Source organism: Bemisia tabaci, chromosome 10, assembly GCF_918797505.1.
Source record: "Bemisia tabaci chromosome 10, PGI_BMITA_v3".
NCBI classification, from domain to species: Eukaryota; Metazoa; Arthropoda; class Insecta; order Hemiptera; family Aleyrodidae; genus Bemisia; species Bemisia tabaci.
Window position 1 is genome coordinate 15,654,496 of NC_092802.1, and position 21,637 is coordinate 15,676,132.

The 21,637-nt window shown below is 39.0% G+C and overlaps 2 protein-coding genes across 6 annotated transcripts in view; one reads left to right on the forward strand and one right to left on the reverse strand.

The window, feature by feature from the left end:
• The window catches only part of LOC109037768 (solute carrier family 25 member 35), a 58,740-nt gene extending 56,395 nt beyond the window's left edge, over window positions 1-2,345 (reverse strand). The window contains exon 1 of the mRNA XM_072305584.1: window positions 2,210-2,345. The gene's annotated coding sequence lies outside the window, so the exon portion shown is untranslated. The remainder of the gene's footprint in view (window positions 1-2,209) is intronic.
• Window positions 1-21,637, forward strand: part of nwk (FCH and double SH3 domains nervous wreck) — a 170,843-nt gene that overhangs the window by 11,611 nt on the left and 137,595 nt on the right. For all 5 annotated transcript variants that reach the window (XM_019052531.2, XM_019052530.2, XM_019052532.2 and 2 more), the window contains one exon: window positions 11,985-12,082. In XM_019052531.2, coding sequence (XP_018908076.2) covers window positions 11,985-12,082 — 98 coding nt within the window. The remainder of the gene's footprint in view (window positions 1-11,984; window positions 12,083-21,637) is intronic.

Here is a 21,637-nt window from a genome sequence, read left to right on the forward strand (position 1 = left end):
GTTCATTCAGGTTTACTGACTCATTGGTCAAATAAAAACTGAATTCTTCATCTCTGCAAATATAGGTACCTTACCTGTTAACTTATAGATAGTTCATACATAGCTGTCTTACTTTTTGCTAATTTAGGAATTAAATCCCCTTGGAGTAAAGACCTCATTTGCAAAAGCTTAAAATTTTTATTATTGTTTCATTAAATTGCTAATCAACTTACAGGATGCATAGATTATTCAACGTACCAGAAAGAAAGAATTTCCTCTATCCATCACTTAATGCCTCAATTCTCTTTTTTCCCCCCTTCCTTTATTTTCGCACGACCAGTTACCTTAATTTTAATTGATTTTGTGTGATGTTCCTTTGCTATTATATCACTATTCTCTAGAAATTGTGTACCTAAATATTGAGAAGGTTAGCTAAGTTAAATTTTCCTTAAAAAATGAAATATGGGCGCAAATTCAAAAACGCTGCAGTTGAGAATTGTGCTTTTTAGCACTTAACTTTCATAATGGGTCGGTTGCACGCAAGAAATACAGTCATGTGAAAAAAGTCTGAAATCCACTCTTTAGTGCAGTTTTTGCGCAATTTGGGACCTCTTATTCAAATTTCCCTAGTCTGGGGGCACTTTTCTCTTCACTGGAATCGAGCAAACGATAACTTCAGCCTGCCTCTGTGGTTGCCGGTAAATGTCAGTAGTTGTCGATTCATTGCTGATTTTAATTTGTTTTGTTTACAAGTGAAATGTGATCTTCAATAATGGTGCACGCACAGTCGCCTACGCACATCATCTCTCAATTTCATCGATCTGCAGGTTATGTTAATAAATATAAAATCGCAGTGAAGACAGAACGCACATCATCACATCATGATCATTACCATGCGCTCTCTTACCCCCTAAATCTTCATTGTCATGACTCGTGTTGAATACATTTTGTGCGAAAGCCCCGTCAACACAACCAGAAAAATTTCACGGAACTTCGCGCGAAAGTGCGGTTCCATAAACCTATCTCTGTGTGGACAAGGTCTTGCATTTATAAGAAATGAACGAAAGAATTATGAAAGAACGAACATAAATGTGGTTTAATAATTTCAATTTTTGCCGCCGCGCCGTGCCACGCGGACCGCTTTGTGTTTGGCGCAATGCGTGAAGTATCCATGCAGTCTTGTAAGCGTTATGCGTTTCACGCCGACCGCTGCTGAACGCACTGTGTTTAATGCAATAGGTGAAGTATTTATGCAGTCTTGTAGGCGCTAATATGTGTTACATGCCGACCGCTACGCCGAGGGCCTCTCCTTTTCATCTCAAGTCCTCATCATCATTGCTCTCTACGCCGCGCCGTTCCAGGCCAAATTGCGTGTTTGGTTTCTCTCTTAACTAGACTAATTTAAGGTGCAGTCTCTTGTATCATCGAAAGACGACAAAACTAGCAATTACGATACTCTCAGGAAAAAGAGATTTTGTCGCCTTTTCTCGTTGGTAATTTTTTTTCTGAATCCGATTTTTTTTATACCTACATTTAAAAAAAATTGCAAAATTTGCCGGTCCTCTAAATTTGCCGCCATGGGCCGCGGCCCATCCTCTTAATCCGGCCCTGATCAGCATGATATTAGGCTTGCGGCATACTGATTTTTACTACCAGTACGTTATCATACTGATAACGGTGTTAGACCACTATGATATCATACTGTTCTGGCATGAAATCATACTGTATTAACATGATATGCTGATCGTTTTTACCCGGGATGACAGCGAGTACAATGATTACAACAGTCCGACCCCCAAGTTCTTGCCATTGAAAACGACTTCACCAGAGGGTAACACAGTAATGCTCAAAGAGAAGAAAATTACTCCTCTGTTCTACATATTATGTACTAAAAGAAAGAAAAAAATAGATTTCTTCCTAGCCGGAAAGTACTATTTGTACGCTCCTGCACTCACATATCCTTACATTTGCATGTGCTTTGCGTTTCACGCTTTGAAGGCGTTGCTTTCAACAATTGAACAAAAGAAATAAATCATCTTCCTGCCTTAGCTGAAGTTTGCAACATGTCCATTGACTTTCTAAGAGTAGTAAATTATTCAAAAAGCACACGTTTAACACTGCTGGATCCGCCTATGCCTTAAATTAGCAAAGTGTTCGCCATCTCGATGTTTGTTTACCTCCGGTGTGGATTTATCTTAAATTGAGGAAAAACAGTATAATTCAAACTTACGAAAACGGCTGCTCCGTCAGGTAAAGCGACGAAAAGGCGGTGCACAGCCGCGCAAAGACAGTGCGAACTCGATGAGAAGAAGAAACAACTGAAATGCTAAACAATTAACAATGAACACTAAATTATTTAAGAGCACTAAAAGGTGAGCAGCTCTCGCCATTTAAGTGTTCAGCTAAGCCTCAAAAAGTATGCATTATTCAAACAGCCGTTGTGACGCACTAACTGACCTCAGTATCGTTGGAACAATCACTCATTTCCCGAGTAGAGTATTGCCATGCGAAGGAAGAACGCCGTATGAACCTTTAGACGTTGCCAAATTTCCTTTGATAAGATTCGAATTTATTGGGAAAATTGTAAATTTTTTTCTTCCGATCTTTGAGACTATTTTGTACGCAATTTAATCTAAAACATCTGAAAATTTTGAGGATTCAGTTACATAGATTTCGTCAAAAATACATGTTTTATCCGGAGAAATTTGGCAACTCTCGAATGCTCATACGGTGTTTTTCCTTAGCATGACAGAGTAGTTTTCCCGATTACGCTCGAATTTTTCGATTCATTTTAGTTTTTCATACTTACTTTACTTACTTGTCCTATAGAGCGGACGTTTGAGGAGGTAGATAAGAAAGCGGTGTCATAGGAGATACGCCGTTCTTCTGGAAAAATACTTTTTGTGTCCACCATATGCATACTGTTACCACACAAAATATGCGACGATTTGAAAGCGATTTCTAGCGATTTCGCTCGGTGCGAGTAGTCTCAAGTTGTAGTGATCGCGATAAGTTGCGATTTGATCGGAGAATGTATCAAGATTTTATCGATGTTGCTTTACATCATCGGATAAAAAGTTGCGATAGATTACGATTTCATCACTTAAATTTGCAATAATATCACAATTACATCAATGAAAATTGGCAATTTACATACCGTAATAATATAGAACATAAAATAGCGATTCATTGAGATAAAATTACGTTTTCATGAAACGCGATTTTACAGAGATACCAATGCGACAAGATTGAGAATAATTGCTCAGACGTTGATAATCCTCAGTGAATCTATCGGCAAAAAATCTTAAAAAATCGCAACTGAACATTCAAATATCACGATTTTTCCGTTGAAAAATTGAACTTGAGTCGTGTTCCTGGTGACGGTCTGCGATGCGGAATGAAGTTTGGTACCTCACAATTTCGTCCATTTTCCCCTCATTTTTTCTTGCTGCGTCAATTCAGCAGATGTCTAGAGATCTGAACAATTTTTCTGAGGCATGATACGGCTAGTTTTTGAATATACAAGGCGCCCTCTATATGTGTAAAAAAAATCAATTAGTTATTTAGTTCCCCTAAAAAGTTGGTATTTTTGAAAGACTCATTTGATGCCCTCCGCTCCCCTCCTTCACTGAAAAAAAATTCTCGGCGCTTTTACCAAGGTCCGTTGGTACCTTTACCATCTCACTTTTTTTTACCAATTATTGGTAACTTTACCAAGACAGACTGGTAAGCTTACCTAAAAACCGGTATTTTTACTGGTTTTTTTAGGTAAGGATACCACTTTTATTGGTAATCAATCCCCGGTAACTTTGCCATTTTATCTCGGTAATTCTACCACAGTCGATAAAAAATATGGGCGTTTTTACCGGGGATCAGTAAAATTACCGAGAAAGTCAATAATTTTACCGAGATTCCAATTCCATAAATGGTAATTTTACCAAGAAAAAACTGGGATCAAATAGAACCCCGAATTCTTGGCAATTTTACCCTTTTCTTGGTAAATACACCGAGATTTTTTTTTTCAGTGTTTCAGACCCCAGTTTGCAGCCTAAAGGACCCCCTGCAAAACCCATCGTAGATTCGCCATTATATGACTGACATTCCACCCTCCTTAGAGAGCTCCAAAACACTCTTTTTTCATAGGCGGACTTCTCGTCTCATACTGACGTACTTTGAGGGTAGAATCTTTTAGGTTCGACGGATAATGATGCTAATCAAGGGTGCTCGAAGGGAAGACTGTGTACCCCTTGGAAATCTTCAGTTTATCAGAAGTTGATATTTTTTCCATACCTCTACCCGTAGGGTGAAGCAATTCCAGTATACAGGGTGAGCCAGGGTTAAACAGCCAGACTGCAGGAGCGTGTTCTTTGAGTCAAAATAAGACTTTTTTGTCGTAAATTGAGATTTCCATTTTTTTAGAACATTTATGAATTCAGGTCATAAACGTACGGGAGAGTAAAAATTTTTATGAGATTTGGTTCACAGCCGTTACCAAAATTCAGGAAAAACTATTTACTTTCCGAAATGGGGGGGGGGGGGGGGGCGTAGCTCCGACTGAGGGCATTTTGGGAAAAACTTTATAACTAATGGTAGATGGGACTATCGTGGAACGGACAGTAACCGAAAACAAGGAATAAACTAAATAAAGGTTTATTCACAAAATAACTACAGTCGCAAAGATCGGGAAACCGAGGCAAGAACTACGCATTGACAGTGGCCTTGTGAAAAGGTCAGTGTCAAGACAAAGAAATTAAAATAATCTTTTCATAACTTATACAACAAAGAAAAATCTTATTTTGACTCAAACTGCAGTGCGGGGTCTAAACATATAATATTTGATTTCGTACTAAAACTTCCATTGCGCTTTGAAAGAACATTTTGTCTGACTCGTGAAAGCACGTTGCTCGCTTGTCTCGGCGAGCGAAAAAACGCCTTCAAATAAGTGGGTATGCAACACGGGCGTCCATAAAGCACGAATAGTTGCATGCTCAGCCGTGTCGCGTTGCTATTGGAGTGCTGGGATCGAGACAAGTTGCCGAATCGTTCTGTCGTGCTAAGGAAGAAGGCCGTATGAACATTCGAGAGTTGCCAAATTCCCGTCGATAAAATGTTCATTTTTTAGGAAACTTATGAATATTTTTCCTTGAAATTTTCAGGGGCTTTAGGTGAAATCGCAAGCAAAAGTATCTGAAAAATTGGAAAGAAAATATTCATAAGTTTACGAGGAAATTCCTGTTTTATCAAAGAAATTCGGCAACGCCTGAAGGTTCATACGGCGTTTTTCCCTAGGACGACAGCATAGAACACGCTCCTGTAGCTTGACCGTTTAAGGTGATTCGATGGACGCCATAGTTTGTGTTAGAACGGCATGCGATATATCGCATCCATTGGTTCCATTTTCTCAGCTCCTCGTCTTTTTTCTTGAATTTTGAGATCGCAATTCTGTTGTCAGGAGACTAAAGCACTCACTTACCAATTTTAACAAAGAAATTCAACGTAATAAAGGCGTGGTTTATTTTAGAGAGAAAATATCGCATTCGATTGCAGTTTCGATATAGGTATCAAATGCGATGTTTTCTCTCTAAAAAAACTACGCCTTTATTAGGTTGAATTTCTTTGTTAAAATTGGTAAGTGAGTGCTTTAGTCTCCTGACAACAGAATTGCGATCTCCAAATTTGAGAAAAATGACGAGTAGCTGAAAAAATGGAACCAACTGATGCGATATATCGCATGCCGTTCTAACACAAAATATGGCGTCCATCGAATCACCTTAACTCTGGATCACCCTGTATGTGTTTGGGGGAGCTTGGACACCACCGTGATAAAGTACGGCCATTTACTGGTTTCAAGATGTTCGTATTGACGCCGTTTTCCTCATTTCTCTGATCCCGAAGACTTCACCCTCTTGACGCAAGGACGTATCAGCACCTCGCGATGAACCCTGTCTTTCGTACAACTTAATGCTATCTAGGGTTCTCATCTACGAGTAATCACACCTCTTTGTCACCCCAGCAACGAATAGTCTGTCTGCCTCATCTCCGCCTCTTTCTTACCCATATAGTATGTCGCGCAAAGCCAGGTTTTCTACGTCCCTTTTCGATCCATAAATGCTATAATTTGTCAGTTAATGTCAGGGGAAATTGAGTGCGCTTCAGGAACTCAAAATATGTAACTTTCACGCCGAGAAAATAAGAATTGATCTCTGGAAGTTTGAAAATGATGACCCTCAACATTATCAATCTCCTGAGTCCATTTTTTTTTTGCCTATTCCACCATGATCCATGTCCGAGCTTACACAGAGTTTCTTACTGGGCTTGGACGTTGCTCGTGGTATCGCAATCGGTGCCTACTGCCGCTCTAAGGAAGAAAGCCGTATGAACATTCGACAGTTTGCCAAATTTCCCTCGATAAAGTATGTATTTTTGATGACATTCATGCACATTCCTTGAAATTTTCAGATTTTTTGGATTAAATTGCGTAAAAAATTGTGTGAAAATTTTGCCAAAAAACATTTACAAATTTTCGAGTAATCTCGGGATTTATCGAAGGAAACTTGGCAACGTCTAAAGGCTCATACGACGTTTCTCCTCAGCACGGCAAAATAACAGTGTAAACAACCTCCTGCGTAAGAAGTAATGGAAGTAGTGGCGAGGCGTGAGTGATCGATTATCAATGTATCCCCATTTGAAACTATGGTAAAGAATCGATTATCAAGGTGTTCGTTGCGAATACCCTGTTTATCGATACTTTTCCATAGATTTAGATGGCCGATCAATCGATATATCGCAAAGCACGCCACGCCACTGAATGAAAGCGAGCGAGAAAGTTGTTTCCCGCCACAACCGCCGGATTTAGGAGGGTTGATACATTTTACCGCACAATGGACTGAATCAATCGGAGAGGTCGGACATAATTTTTTTCAATAAAACCACAAATTTAGATATTTATTTCGTCGAAATTTAAATTTTGAAGGGTGATTCTGCAGATAAATTTTACGAGAGTATCAATAGGAACATTTTTAGGACCTCAAAATTTTGTAAAAGCGGAGTTATGAGCTTTTAAAGTTTTCAAATTTTGTCCGCCCTCTCCCGTTGACTCGATCTACTGTGCGGCAGACGACTCGAGACCCTTGTAAATTTTACTTTTGCTCCCACGTGGCAACGTTGGCAGCCCGGTTTGGTCTCGTCAGAGCACATCAGAGGATCTGGATGGCTGGGAAAGTTGTGTGGGAAAATTAAAAAATTCACTAATGGACGCCGCTCCATGCGTCGCTCAACAGGTCGGGGGGTTGAATTGCTCACGCTCTAGTTAGGTTTAAGTGAGTGGATCGAATTTCAGCCCGCTTCCCTGGTGGCGGGTCGATTGTTGAATCGTTCAGCGGCGTGGCGTGCTTTGCGATATATCGATTGATCTACCATTTAAACCTATGGAAAAGGATTGATTATTAGGGTGTTCGCATCGAACACCCTAATAATTGATTCTTTACCACCGCTCAAATGGGGACATATTGATAATCGATCATTCACGCCTCGCCACTGGAATCGTTATCGAATGAAGTCGATCTATAACTCCCTATCCTCACAATGCTATATATCGATCAAGGTCATTCGATAACGATTCAGCAATCGGCTCGCCTGCGCTGGAAAGGGATAGGTTACGTTCCAAAAACGTTCAGGGAATCTTAGAAAATGATCTCTTTCTCTCTACCTCTCCTTCCTTCTTCGCCAATGGAGATGTTGCATGTGTGAGGAATTTGCGATTTGACGGTGGAATCTAATGTAGAAGTTCGCGATGGTGCCACTAGTTTTCTCTGAAATTAACTCCCAAGCTCAAAAAAAGCTCTCAAGTTGAGGCCAAAATGGAGGGGATATCCCACGCTATCCTGAGAGTCCACCTCTACATCAAGACAAACTCTCCTTGCAAAGATAGGGAGCAAATACATTGACAGGGCTGCCACTCTATTTGGGGACTCTAAAACTGAAATCAAGGCAACCCTGCTAATGTATTTGCTCCCTATCTTTACATGGAGAATTTATCTGATTTCTGCTCCAACGGAGAAAAATATATAATTGATATTTTTGGTAAAAATGAGGGAGCGTCATTTTCATGAGAGAAAATTCACTAAAAATCTCTACACCTCTTTGGTGCAACAGGACTTAATTATCTTTTAAGAAAATCCCATCTCGTTATTCCTGAACTGGATAACCTTTTGATTTGCCTCCGCTAAAGGCTCTTATATTTTTCCTACGCATGATAACTTCGCGACGGCACCGGCGCGGCGTGCCGCAGCGCTTTTAGCTACTATTTCGCCACGGAGGTGTTGCACAGTATCATATGAGATTGAAGGCACCCCAACGTATCATGATTGATGGCATCTTGCAAAAGCACGAAGTTTCCTCGCATATTAAATCGAGTGACGGCAACAAAAAGAGAGCGGTAGTCGAATAATTTTCTTTCCTATTATCTGTATCTAATAACGTTTAGCATGATTTTTTAACTCCATCAGAGGAAAAAGTGACCTGATTCAAAGAGACATATCCTCAAATTTACCGCAGAGAAGATTTCCTTATGAGTCATTAAAGAAAATAATGCTTTTTAAACGAAAAAAATATGCTTTTATAAGAAGGAAAGTCACTTACATCAGGCAAAAACCCTCTTTTGTTCACCTATTTTATTCTTGATTCAAAATAAAATCTTCTTGACGGCATGCTCAAGAATGTTTCTTTATCTCTTTTATCTCGATTTATTTTGCGAGGTAAATTCCTTACTCTTAAGGGATCCCTGTCATTCTTAATATGTTGGGGCTTCTTCAATTTCATATGATACTGTACAACAGCTCTATTGTGAAACAGTGAGGCGCCGTGGGTGGCACGCTGCGGCGTGGCGGGCGCGGCGCGGCGGCCGGCCAGCACGCAACGCGCACTGGCGCCTACAAACCTAAGGGGATACTTCACGCGTTGCGCAATGCGTAGAGTATCCCCTTAGGTTTGTAGGCGCCAATGCGCGTTGCGTGCTGGCAGCACGTCGCCACGTCGCGTCACTCCGCTTTATGTTAGGCCCTTTAAACTTGCGGGGTCAGCGTTTTTCAACTCGTGATATTTGCATGGATTACTCTCATATAAATGATAAAAAAAATATATGCATGAAAGGAAAATATAATGCATGTTTTGTAAATATTAAGGTAGTTCCCTGTAAAATTTAATGATTTCCAAAGCTAATGAATTATTCCTTTTATATTTTGTGCTTTTACTGTGCTACATTGTGGTGCACGCCCAACCAAACGCTTAAAATAGGATGTATTTGACTCTAAAAGATCGATGTACAAATGGGCTAAAACCAAAAATTGTGTGTTTCTTGGTTTATTTACCCTGTTATTCATTTTTTATAGTTTCTTTTCAACACAACTAGGGGCTTATGGGGCTGCTTCGCAGCCCCTTATTTTTCCTGTACACTTTTCACTTTCACATGTTTTTTTTTTTTTTTTTTATTCATTTTCATTTAATTTTCTGTTTTGTCTTTGAATCGGGTCTAATTATTTCTTTGAGAGAATAAATATAACAAATGTTTTCAAAAATTGTAATTTTATTTAGTAAGCTTTAAACTAAAATTTTGTTTTAATCTTCATACAAAATTATTTTTTAGGTTTTACATTTGTTCTCAAACTAATTTTAAAGAAGATCTTTTTTTATTTTTTAAATACTTTGCTTTTTTTCGATTAAATTGTTGATTCTTCTTTTGCCATTTCTGTCCTGCTTTTCTTCCTATATTTCCTACAACTTTGCTCTTCTTCTTTCCTCCTTTTGTCTTTTCTTTTTTTGCTTCTTCGTTTTCTTCTTCAGTAGCTGTTCCTTCTGGTTCTTCTTCTTTTTCTGCTCCTGTTTTAACTTCATCTAATTTTTCCGCTTTTTCTTCTTCGTTTTTTCCATGTTCAGTCTGCTTTCTGGTTTCCGTATTTGTTGGTATGTTATCTTTTTCTTGTTTCGTTATCTTACTACCCCATCTTGTAATCCCAACTGGCCGGAAATCAAAAACGAACTTAAAAACGGTGAAAAACCATGTGATCGTCCCGATATCGTTTCACGTGTTTTTCAATGCAAAAAATAAAATTTAGAGATGAGTAATAAAATAATAACAACACTATTAAACAGATTTTTAAGTCTTATTATTTTCTCTGAACTGTTTATTTTTAAAATGTTTAGAACAAAACGGAATAGACAAAGTCCAAATAGTAACTAACAGAGGAGGAAAGATTTAAATGCAGTATCCGGAATGCAGCTGCATTCCGGATGCGTTAAGGGGTGGGAAGGAGGGAGGGACGGACTGAGAAACTGAAAAAAGTACGTTACGTAACGGTAAATATTAAATAAACTTACCTATATATGGATCCTTGAACTTTAAAGCAATAAGGTCCATCACCCGGAATATCAATTCGATTTGCAGAGAAAGAGGCAAAAGCAACAGCACTATTATAATTTCTGATATGCTTTATGAAATTTGGAGAATATAAAAATAATGATTTCAAATCGGTATTTGTCCGAATACTCGGTAAAGAAATTAAGCCATTTTGGCAGCAGTTATTAAAATGACCATTGGACATTTCACCCTGAAAATGGCGAGCATCACAATGATGACAAATTATATTCATTGAACCGACTGAAAATTTGGTAACAAAATTTTCATCAAAGTTCTGATCATCAATTTTATACTTCCGAAATGAAGAAATGAAACTTTGATTTTCTATACTAATAACAGAGTTAAGTTCTTGCTTCACTAAACGAACATGGGAAGAATTGTGGAAAACGCGACCACGTTTTGGAGGACGACCGCCTCGGTCATTCAAAATTTCACTCATAACAACTGTTTTTAAAATTAAAATTAGTAAAAATTATTATTATTTTAACAAAATCATAACTGAAAAGTTCAATTTTTAAATTAAAAAAAATAAATCAGAAGAAAAAAGATGAAATGAAAATGGAAATTAATAATAAACATATTTATACACATTGAAAAGAAACAGCGTGAAAAGTTCTGATCGGAAATGAGAAAAAAAACTTGGAGGTTATTGCCTTAATGAGGAAAAATTGGCAATAGGAAAAAGATAAAAAGATGGAACCAATCATGAAAAACCGTAAAAAAAAAAAAACGCGGGAAAAGAAAAATGTAAGTTGATGGCAGTTGAGTGTTGGAAGTAACCTCACTTAATGATGATTGTTGAACGAAAACAGCTGATAAAAAGACAGCAAACAGTAAAGTAAGATGCGTAGCAACAAAACTTTTCCGAAAAACAAAAAACAAAAAACCCCCACTTCCCCTCATCCAATTTATGAGTTTTTAGGGATTTAAAAATCGGGGACGAACCCCAGAAAATAATTTATAGTTTTCCCGAAGCATTGAGAACAACACCTTTCAAATGAACCAACGCCCCTCGCAATTAGTACAGTGGTTGATTCACAATTTCATTCTATTTTTCATAATTAAATATTAAGATTACTGCTCATTGACTTTAATATCGACACCATCGCTCGGAAAAGGTTTTATAAATATTTGCCACGTTTTAAAAACGTAAATGTTTTTAAAATAAAGTAATATTTTCATTAAAAATAGTATTTATAAGTTTAATTTTATATCGGAAATTTTAAGGATAGAAATAAAACCAAGTATTCACCCATGCCCAATTGAAATGATAAATCAGAAGAAGAGAGTAACATTTCATTTAAAAAGCGAGTTACCGCAACAACTCCTCCTTCTCTCTCAATTTTCTCATTTCAATATTGTCAGTATAATTCTACATACGGACTAAGATATAACACTTGGACCAAGTTATTGTAGCTTATTTTACGCGTGGACGGAAACTATAGGACAAAACAGGTGTGCGGACAAAAATTCGTTGACGGAATGTCCTGAAACCCAGCACGGTAGGTGTAAAAGCTTGAGTCTTGTCACTATAAATGTAGTTATAAAAGTTGTATTGAATGAATTTTAATCTCATGAAATAATGTTTCAGGGAAACTATGTGAAATTTTTGAAGAATCTCCACTCTGAACAAGCGGCAAAGTTAACGCTCAAGAATCAAAACGAATGTGATCTCCTAGAGGATATTCGGTAAGTTTACGGAAAATGATACCTTAAACCTACAATATTTCATACGTCGTTTCATCCGTCGTTTTTATGTAATTCAAGCTTTTCCCTCGAGAAAAACTCAAAATCAACGTAGTGAAATCGGGCAGCGATTACGAACTTTTTCAGCAAATTACTGGAGTTAGATTTCGCAATAGTTTTCCCTCCTTTCCTGAACGACAGCAATTTTAAACTCTTTGCGCACACTGGCGAAATTATTCAACCGTAAAGCACGCCAAAAGTAGTTTAATCCCCAACTTGGTCAAAATAAACTTCGATTTTTTTCCCCCACGGAAAGAGCGGGAAGAAGCTCGCCATTTTTTTTGAAAAAAGTATTATCTTATTAAATATTGATATTTTCAGACACACTGGATTAAATTGTCTTTGAAAATTTTCGAAAATCCAGAGGAAATCATGCATACTTTTTCTAGAAAATTCGGCCTAGGTTAGCAGAAATTCTGCAATGTCTGAGTCCTTAAACGCCGTTAGGTTTTCGTAAATAAAGGCGTTTGGAATAAGTTTGTATGAATTGCATACCTGAGAAATTCTTTCGGGGAAAAAATTGAGAATTTTAATCATGCGACAAACTAAATTCAGTAACGTCTCTGGGAGGATTTCTTGCTTGTCCATCCGCACAACAATGAATTACCGTGACATTTTTGAAAATTTCCAAAGGACTTACGTCTCTTTGAAAAAGTAGCCTTCATTTCAAAAGTATGCGTGCAGCGTAAACGAGATGAAATGTAAAAAAAAGGAGACAAAAAACCGCGACGTTCATACTAGCGCCTGCAAGGATGCAACTATTCGCACTCTTCGGATGTGCGGGTTGCTTACTCATAATTGAAGGCGTTTTAGTTTTCTTCGTGACCTCAGTGGCTTATCCGACGCTTCTGCGCGCTGTTGTCGATGCGTGCGACGAACCAAATACCTAAAAGTAAGGCATGCCCAACTTTTTATTTTATTCTTGCGATTTTTCAAAAAGTTCACGGGCTAAATACATTAAATTTTTGATAATAACGCTCGAAGGTAATTCCTAAAATCGTAGAGTTGATTTGTGGAAAATTAACCAAAGCTTCGGAGTTATGTCGTTTAGATGTTGAGAATGCGTATTCCTTAAAACTAAATCTTCCTTTACTCCCCAAGCAGCAGTGATCGCGATAAATAGCTATTTTATCGGTTGGTTTTCGCAAAGATATCGGTGGCAATCTATCGAGATATTATCTCATTACAAATTGCGATGTATGGCGATTAATCGCTACACATCGCCATTTTTTGTTCGATAAAATCGCGATCAGTTTTCGTCGATAAAATCGAGTTTAAATCGTCATTTATAGCGATTTTTATATCGAAAATATTGCGATAAATTGCCGGGCGATAAAATCGCGATTTTATCCCGATAAGATCGAGGATAATCGCTCAGATGTTGATGATCCTAGCGATTTTATTGCCGATAAAATTGCAATGTATCCCGATTTTTTCATTGAAAAATGCTACATCCCAAGTAGCATTTCTTAACGAAAAAATCGCTATACATTACGATTTTATCGGCGATAAAATTGCCAGGATCATCAACATGTGAGCAATTATCATCAATCTTATTGCAATAGAATCGCGCTTTTATTGCCCGACAATGTATCGCAATATTTTCGAAATAAAAATCACTATAAATGACAATTTAATCTCGATTTTATCGACGAAAACTAATCGCGATTTTTAATGCGATAATATCTCGATATATTGCCACCGATACAATTGCGAAAACCAACCGATAGAATAGCTATTTATCGCGATCACTGCTGCTTGGGTTGGGTCCAGCGAAAACATTTCGCAACTTTACTCAAAAGTCTAAAGTTCAAGTTGCTCAAAAGTTAGTGAAACCGGTTCATTTTTGTAGGGATGAATAAAAATTTAGTTTTTGTATAAGTATAGCTAGGCAGTATTGTTTCACTGCTAGGTTTTCAACCCTATCCAGCGGCCCATTGCTGATACTCATCCCTGTTATTCTAAAGGTCCGTCCAATAAAAATACCCCGTAGCTCTACACTCTAGCGGGATAGAACAAGAGGTAAGCCCAATTTCAATCCTTATTGACCCTCGAACCCTCGTCTCGCATAAATGAATCGACCGATGCAAGAACCGACCATGCCCATTTTCCGATGAACACTAATATGTAAGCGTTCTTATGAACCTCAGGGCTCTTCAGAAAATGGACTTGTTTCACTTTTACATCGACCGGTTCAAACCGTAGACGCTCGCTGGTACGCCTCCGCTTCAGGTGAAGCTGGACGATCCCTCTTCGTCAAAATCTGTCAATCGCAGCCGGTCCCGACAAACACCGCACCGCCACGTCGCGCCGCACAAGAAGCGGATTTCGAATTCGCACGGAAAAAATGAAATCTTTCGGTTTGAAAATTACCCATCTCCGAGCAAAAAAAGTGGAATCTTCCACCCAGAACAGGGTAGCAAGTGCTCTTCCATACTAAGGAAAAACGCCGTATGAGCCTTCAGATGTTGCCAGGTTACCTTCGATAAATCCGGAATGGAGATGTTGCATGTGGGAGGAACTTGCGATTTGACTGTTGATTCTTGTGTAAAAGTTTGCGAGAAACACGATGGTGCCACTGGTTTTCTCTGAAATCAACTCCTAAGCTCAAAAAATGCTCTCAAGATGAGGCCAAAATGAAGGGGATATCCACCCTACCCTGAGAGTCCACCTCTACATCAAGACAAACTTTCCATGCAAAGATAGGGAGCAAATACATTGACAGGGCTGCCACTTTATTTGGGGGCTCGAAAACTGAAAACCCGGCATCCCTGCTAATGTATTTGCTCCCTCTCTCTGCATGGAAAGTTTGTCTTGATGTAGAGGCGGATTCTCAAAATAGCGTGGGATATGCCCTCCATTTTGACCTCAACTTGAGAGCTTTTTTTGAGCGTGGGAGTTGATTTCAGAGAAAACCAGTGGCACCATCGTGTTTCTTGCAAACTTTTACACAAGAATCAACAGTCAAATCGCAAGTTCCTCACACATGCAACATCTCCATTATTGGGAAAATTGTGAATATTTTTCTTCCAATTTTTGAGACTATTTCGTACGCAATTTTATATAAATTATCTGAAAATTTCAAAGAAAAATGTGCATGAATGTCGTCAAAAATACAAGTTTTATGAAGGGAAATTTGGCAACTCTCGAATGTTCATACGGCGTTCTTCCTTAGCACGGCAGTGCTTGAAAAGACAGGAAATTTTACCGAATCCTGAAAAGTCAGAGGGAGAGAAAGAAAGGTGTGGAATTTGATGCGGAACCATGAAATATTTACTTGAACTCCGACCCATCTCTGAAAACAAAATGTGGAACCTCCCCCTCCCCCCTCCCTTCAAAACAGATCGACAAGTTCTTGTAAAACGAGAGAATTTCACTCAACCTTAAAAAGAAATCTAGACGTGGGTTATTTTCAAACCAAATAGGGTTTACTGATTTTTATCTCATGGAGGGTTTTTTTTTTGTTTTTGTTTTTAAAATAATAAACTTTCCCGTTTGATTCGAAAACCCATTTTTCTACATGCATGAAACGAATTTAAAGATTCCTTAGAGTTGGATGTTTTTCAACCCGAACGATTCGACAAAAAAGTTACTGGATCTAACGCGAGGAGCAAAGAAAATCAATTACCGCATCGACCCTTCATTTTATGAAATCTTTTTTTTCAGTAAAGAGGCGAAGACCCAAAGGGCTAGAGCTTTCATGCTATGCGTTACAAATTATAATCGACTTTGAGTTGAAACTCGAGTATGCTCTTGCCGTCAGAATTTCCTCGAAAACGCGCGGTATCCTTTGTGAGTTTGGCGAATTCTTGGAATTCTCTTGGGACTTCGTCCCGGCCGATGAATCATCCATTGAAATACTGATTGCCTCAAAGGAACTTGTTCTCTTGGTATTACGCGTAAAAAAAGGAATGCCAGAACTCAATTTAACTTTTCCTCTAGACGCAAGGCTACATGTGATTTTTCAATTTTTTACCTCTTCACCTGTTTTTGTGAAAATCACAGTAATTTCACTTCATATTCACGAACCAATCCATTTAACTTGTTCCTGTTTCGTCCTTTTTTTCTTTTTTCACCCGTAATAAAATTTGATGATTTTTCGGTCGAATAGGTGAAATGTTGGGCGCTTCTGGGTACCAGATGCGCCCTTTCCAACCGTTCGACTCCCCCGATGTAACATGTACTATACTACATGCCCTTTTGCCTTATGGGTAATGACGCCATTCTGGTACACCCGGGAAAAATTGGATTTTTTTCTGCATCTGGTATTCGTAAAAGTTTTCGTGAAATGTTTTGCTTTTAAGCATAACAATCTCGCACGGACGTTTTACCTGGTTAAAGTATTTTAGGGCCTCCTTATGCTTTAAATACTTATATCCGAGGCAGTACTTTCAGATCGATTTGAAAATATTACGAACAGTCACGTGATCTCTTCATTTTAGTGACGTATTACTGTGCTACTTTGTGATTGGTTCATTTTCTTGGCGCAGCATCGACACGTCAGCTGTTTGCGGCATTGAGCGGAAGGTTTAAGGTTATGTCATGGACCAAGAGAATGAATAAGGACCCCCAACTCCAGTTAGCGGAGACATTAGCGCTGCCTGCGTTCACGCCGTGAATATGGGTCCAGCCAGCGCCGATGTCACCGCCCGGCCGGCCGGTCCCTCTCTTCCCCGCGACCCGCGCTTCCCCTCCCCATTGCTGAACTCCTCTTCACGCGGCCCCGCTCCCCCGCGACCTGCGCGCCCTACCTCGCGGCGTCGCGACGCCGCTGTCCGCTAGATCGCGTTGACGCACCAGCTTTAGAGGTTCCGCCGCTCTTTCCCGTCGTCTGATTTACAATGAATCCTTTATGTTTCCATTCACCTCCGACTACAATTCATCACAAGATGCTTGTGGAAAATTTCAGGTCTTCGCGGTCGATCTGAAGTTTTGAAGGGTTTTGCGGTGAAAGAATCCCACTTTAAATTCCAGCTTCGTCAGTCTTCGGGTACATAAGTTGGTAGTAATATGCTTTGACAAAGAAGCGCCCTTCTACGCTTGGGCGTTGGAACTGCTTGTTCACTGTTTCAGCGATGTCAGATGTCGCACCATCATCCTAATTAAACGTCGGCTCCGGTAGTTTCTGTCGATGAATATTTCTCTCGGACAAATTAAATGTTTTGATGAGTGGTCCAACTATTTGTTTGTAAAATGGACAAAAATTGTCTCGAAATTGTTCGCAATTTGCTGTACGAAAATTTGTATGTTACGGAAATAGCATTAAATCGGGAATCGATGGGTGAACGCCTTTTCAGTTATGTTTTTGACTCTTTTGACAATGATAATGGGTATTGACCGGTCAATTATTTGGTCCCTTATCTCCCCTTCCTAGGATCCAGACGTCATTTTCGAAACAACAACTTATACATACATATAAATACTACCATCAAGCGCTATTGACAAGAATTGGATGTTTCTAGCACGTGGGCTTTTTGAAAAATGGCAAGAATAACATAAAAAGTTGGCCATGCCTTACTTTTAGGTCTTTCGTTCGTCACATGCTCCAATAACAACCCATAGAAGCGTCGCACTAGCCGCGGAAGGCACGGAGAAAACTAAAACGCCTTCAATTATGAGTAAGCAACACGCACATCTCGAAAGTTCGAATAGTTGCATCCAGGCGCTAGGCGCTATTATGAACGCGTGTTTTGTCTCCTTTTCTTTACACTCCATCTAGTTCACACTGCAAACGTACGTTTAAAATGACGTCGATTTTCCAGCAAGGCATAGGTTAATTGAAACGTTTCAAAACTGTCACTGCAATTCATTTTTGTACAAATGGTGAAGCGAAAAATCTTTCCATAGGCTTTATTAAATTTACTTGGCCAAAAGAATAAAAATCTCAATTTCCTCTTCAAGGAATTTCTTCAGTCGTGCATTCACACAAAACTATAACGGACGCCTTTAAAGAAACTCAGCCTATCTGCATTTCTCATTCCCGAATCTCAGTTCGTACTGCATTTGTTTTTCTTTAACCACAAACTCAGAAATTTTATGCCTTGTGACTTTCTAAAAATTCCATTTACCAGACGATCCCTGGGTCGACAGACAAGAGTGGCGATTGTGTGTCGCAGAGCGTCCGGGCGCGCTGTGATGTGATTGCCCCTGAGTGCCCCTGTTTTGAAATAGTTGCTTGAAGCGCCGCACAGAGGGCTAGGGAAATCGAATTTAGCTGGACAAAAGTCCATTTTGGCTTGTCCAGGAAAATTCGAAAATAGACACCACTGAGCGATGAGGTATATCATGGAGTATCTGTATCATCACTGGGTTTGGGGGTCTTATCACTAATAAGACTGCGATGCCAAGATTTTCCCGAGCGCGCGTGGTGTGTTTATTTATCCTATATGCTGGCTTGGTTCAACGCTCATCCAAAAGGTTATGTTCCACAAACCTTCGAGTGTTTTCCCAACATAACGAGTGTTTTACCAAGTTAGATTAACATGTTTTCATTTTACTTTAAGGTATTTTTATCAATTTTGTGCATTGTATAGTCTGGTACACAAAATTAAAAACTGGGCACGAAAATGTCCTAATTTTTAGGTTTAAAGTGGTCTGCAATTTTCTGTAAAGATCTGTAAGGTTACGGACCGCTACCATGTGGTTCAGTACATCCTAAACATCTAAATTTTCATTGGTTCATTTGCTTTTTCTTGCTTTACCGTGAGTTATGAATTTTTTTGTGACGCAAGATCGAGGATTTTATGCTAATTTCTTATATTAGATCACTCACGTGCCAGGCATTGGCGATTCTTGCATGTTGGCATCAATGCTCTTTCTCATTGTAAATACACTAACGAAAATCGATTCTAGGTTAGGATTTTCGATATATATCGATTCTATCGTAGATGTGTTCATATGGATGAAAGACAGTGTTGCCAAATTGCAAGCATGTCGTATAATGGCGCTATCCTACGCTAATCTACTACTTATATTGTTATTATAGATGTCCATACAATTGCTGCCCTAACTTCTGGGGTTAAATTATGACTGATTCTGAATAAAATTTTCTAATTCAAGGTTTTATTCCGGCTTTGCCTCTCTATCTTCTAATTTCTGGCAAAAGAAGTGCATTCTTTAAAACAATATTTTCATTGGTTCCGCCAAAAAAATACGCGACAAGCAGACGACTCCTGAATTTTCTGGACATGTCTGGAGAGTTCAAATGGTCAATTTTGTGTAAGAACACACTCCGAAATTTTAGAATTTCTTTGGTCTACTCGCAATTTTTCGCAATTTTCTGAGCAATGAGTATTTTCGTTGGGCGAGATGAGATTCAATACTATAATTACGCTGAAAAATACGCGACATGCAGACGACTCCTGAATTTTCTGGACATGTCGGAAGGGTTCAAATTGTCAATTTTAAGTAAAAGCACACTCAGAAATTTGAGAATTTCTTTGGTTCACTTGCAGTTTTCGGCAGTTTTCTAGGCTATGAATATTTTCGTTGGGCGAGATGAGATGCAATGCTAATTCTGCTGAAAAATACGCGACATATATTCCCATATATTACCCAAAGATAAATCATCACTTTTCAAATTTTTTAAATTTTAAACTGAAAAATGTTGAACAAAGAAAGCAAAACTGTAATTTACTCACTAAAATAACCCTCAGAAACCAATTTCTTCACACAAAACAATCTCAGGTACCTCTGAAGATTTGAGTGAAAAATTGCTATTAATTACCCGTTGATAAAGCAATTTTTTTAAATAATTCTCATCAAAAACTTCAAAATTTCTTTAAAGAAACCCAAAATATGGATTCAGCGATCTAAATTACCCCTAAAAACATACATTCTCTCATATTAGTAAGTTCAGGCGCCTCTGAGGACTTTTGACCGGCTAAACTTGGCTGCTGGCCCTCCGTGCGCCGCAGCGGGGAAGGGCGACCGGCGCGACACGCGTATTGGCGCCTACAAACCTAACAGGGATACTTCACGCATTGCGCAATGCGTGAAGTATCCCTGTTAGGTTTGTAGGCGCCAATACGCGTGTCGCGCTGGCAGCACGCCGCGTGCCGTTTCCTCTCTGTTTAGCTCTAATACTTAAACAAGCAGGAAAGTCCGACACGAGGTGTTGGATAAGCATGGCATGATCATGAATAATCCTAATTTACCGACGATTTATGGGAGGAAAAGGAAGTTTAATCGATGAGTGTTAACTTGAACTTATTAATAGAGGGAAGCTACGAAGTGTATGGTGCCAAAAGGGCCAAAACAAAAACATTTCCATGTAATCATGACCTGCGAAGCTAAAAATATAAACATTCGTCGCATAAAATAAAATGATATTCCAAATAATAGATGTCAAGTAAAATGTATTGACGTTAAATTAAAGTTTCTCCTGTCTTCAACATTACTATCGGGAAAACGCAAGGTATAGACAAAAAATACATGGGGAGTATGGAGCGATCCTATTGGTTGAGATGGTCGGTTCCTATAGACTAAGGGGGAAAATGATAGACTAACTATTGAGTCGCTCGTGGGTTGCCGTTAGTTAGTATATTACCTACCCTCTTTGTCCCTTGCTACCACCCGTTTTCTGCAATACTACCGTGCTGAGGGAAACGCCGTATGAGCCTTCAGACGTTGCCAAATGTCCTCCGATAAAAACCGAATTTACCAGGAAAATTCTGAATATTATTTTCCAAAATTTTCAGACAGTTATATACGCAATTTGATCTAAAATATCTGAAGGAAGGGAAATACTCTTAAATTGCGCCAAAATAAATGTTTTATCAAGAGAAATTTGGCAACTCTCGAATGTTTATACGGCGTTCTTCCTTAGCACAGCAGAATAGGATCCCTCCATATCCCTTCTGTCTTCTTTGTCTACGGCTGTGTCCATGAATTCCAACAATCAGTCCGCAGGCCCATTTTGGTGGTAAATTTTGCAACCTTGGATTGAAGTTATGTTCCACACGGAAAAAAAAATGATTCAACAATTCAATTGCTAAAAACAGTGAGTGCAATGTTTCAACGCAGTTTTTACAACAAAAACATGTTACTTTAACCACATTGTAAACTAATTTAACCACGGATGTGGTTAAAGTAGCATTTTTTTGTTGTAAAATCTGCGTTGAAACATTGCACTCACTGTTTTTAGCAGTTGAATTGTTGAATCAGCAATTTTTTTTCCGTGCATGAATTCCAACAATCAGCCCGCAGGCCCATTTTGGTGGTAAATTTTGCAACCTTGGATTGAAGTTATGCTCTATCATGAGGGCCAAGGTGGAATCCGCGATATGGACGGTCCTTCGTTGTTAGGATCCAACAAACCAACGAGAATATCCATCCGTCGTTTTCCGAAACTCGCCTCGCTGTTTGGCCATTGAATTCCCGTTCTGGTCCACCGCGTGCATAGGTAAGCATCCGAATTAATTTGGTCGTCCGGCGCGGAGCGGTGTCCGTCCCTTGATCCTTCACGGTGGTGTCACCATTTAAAAGATTGCTTTCGGC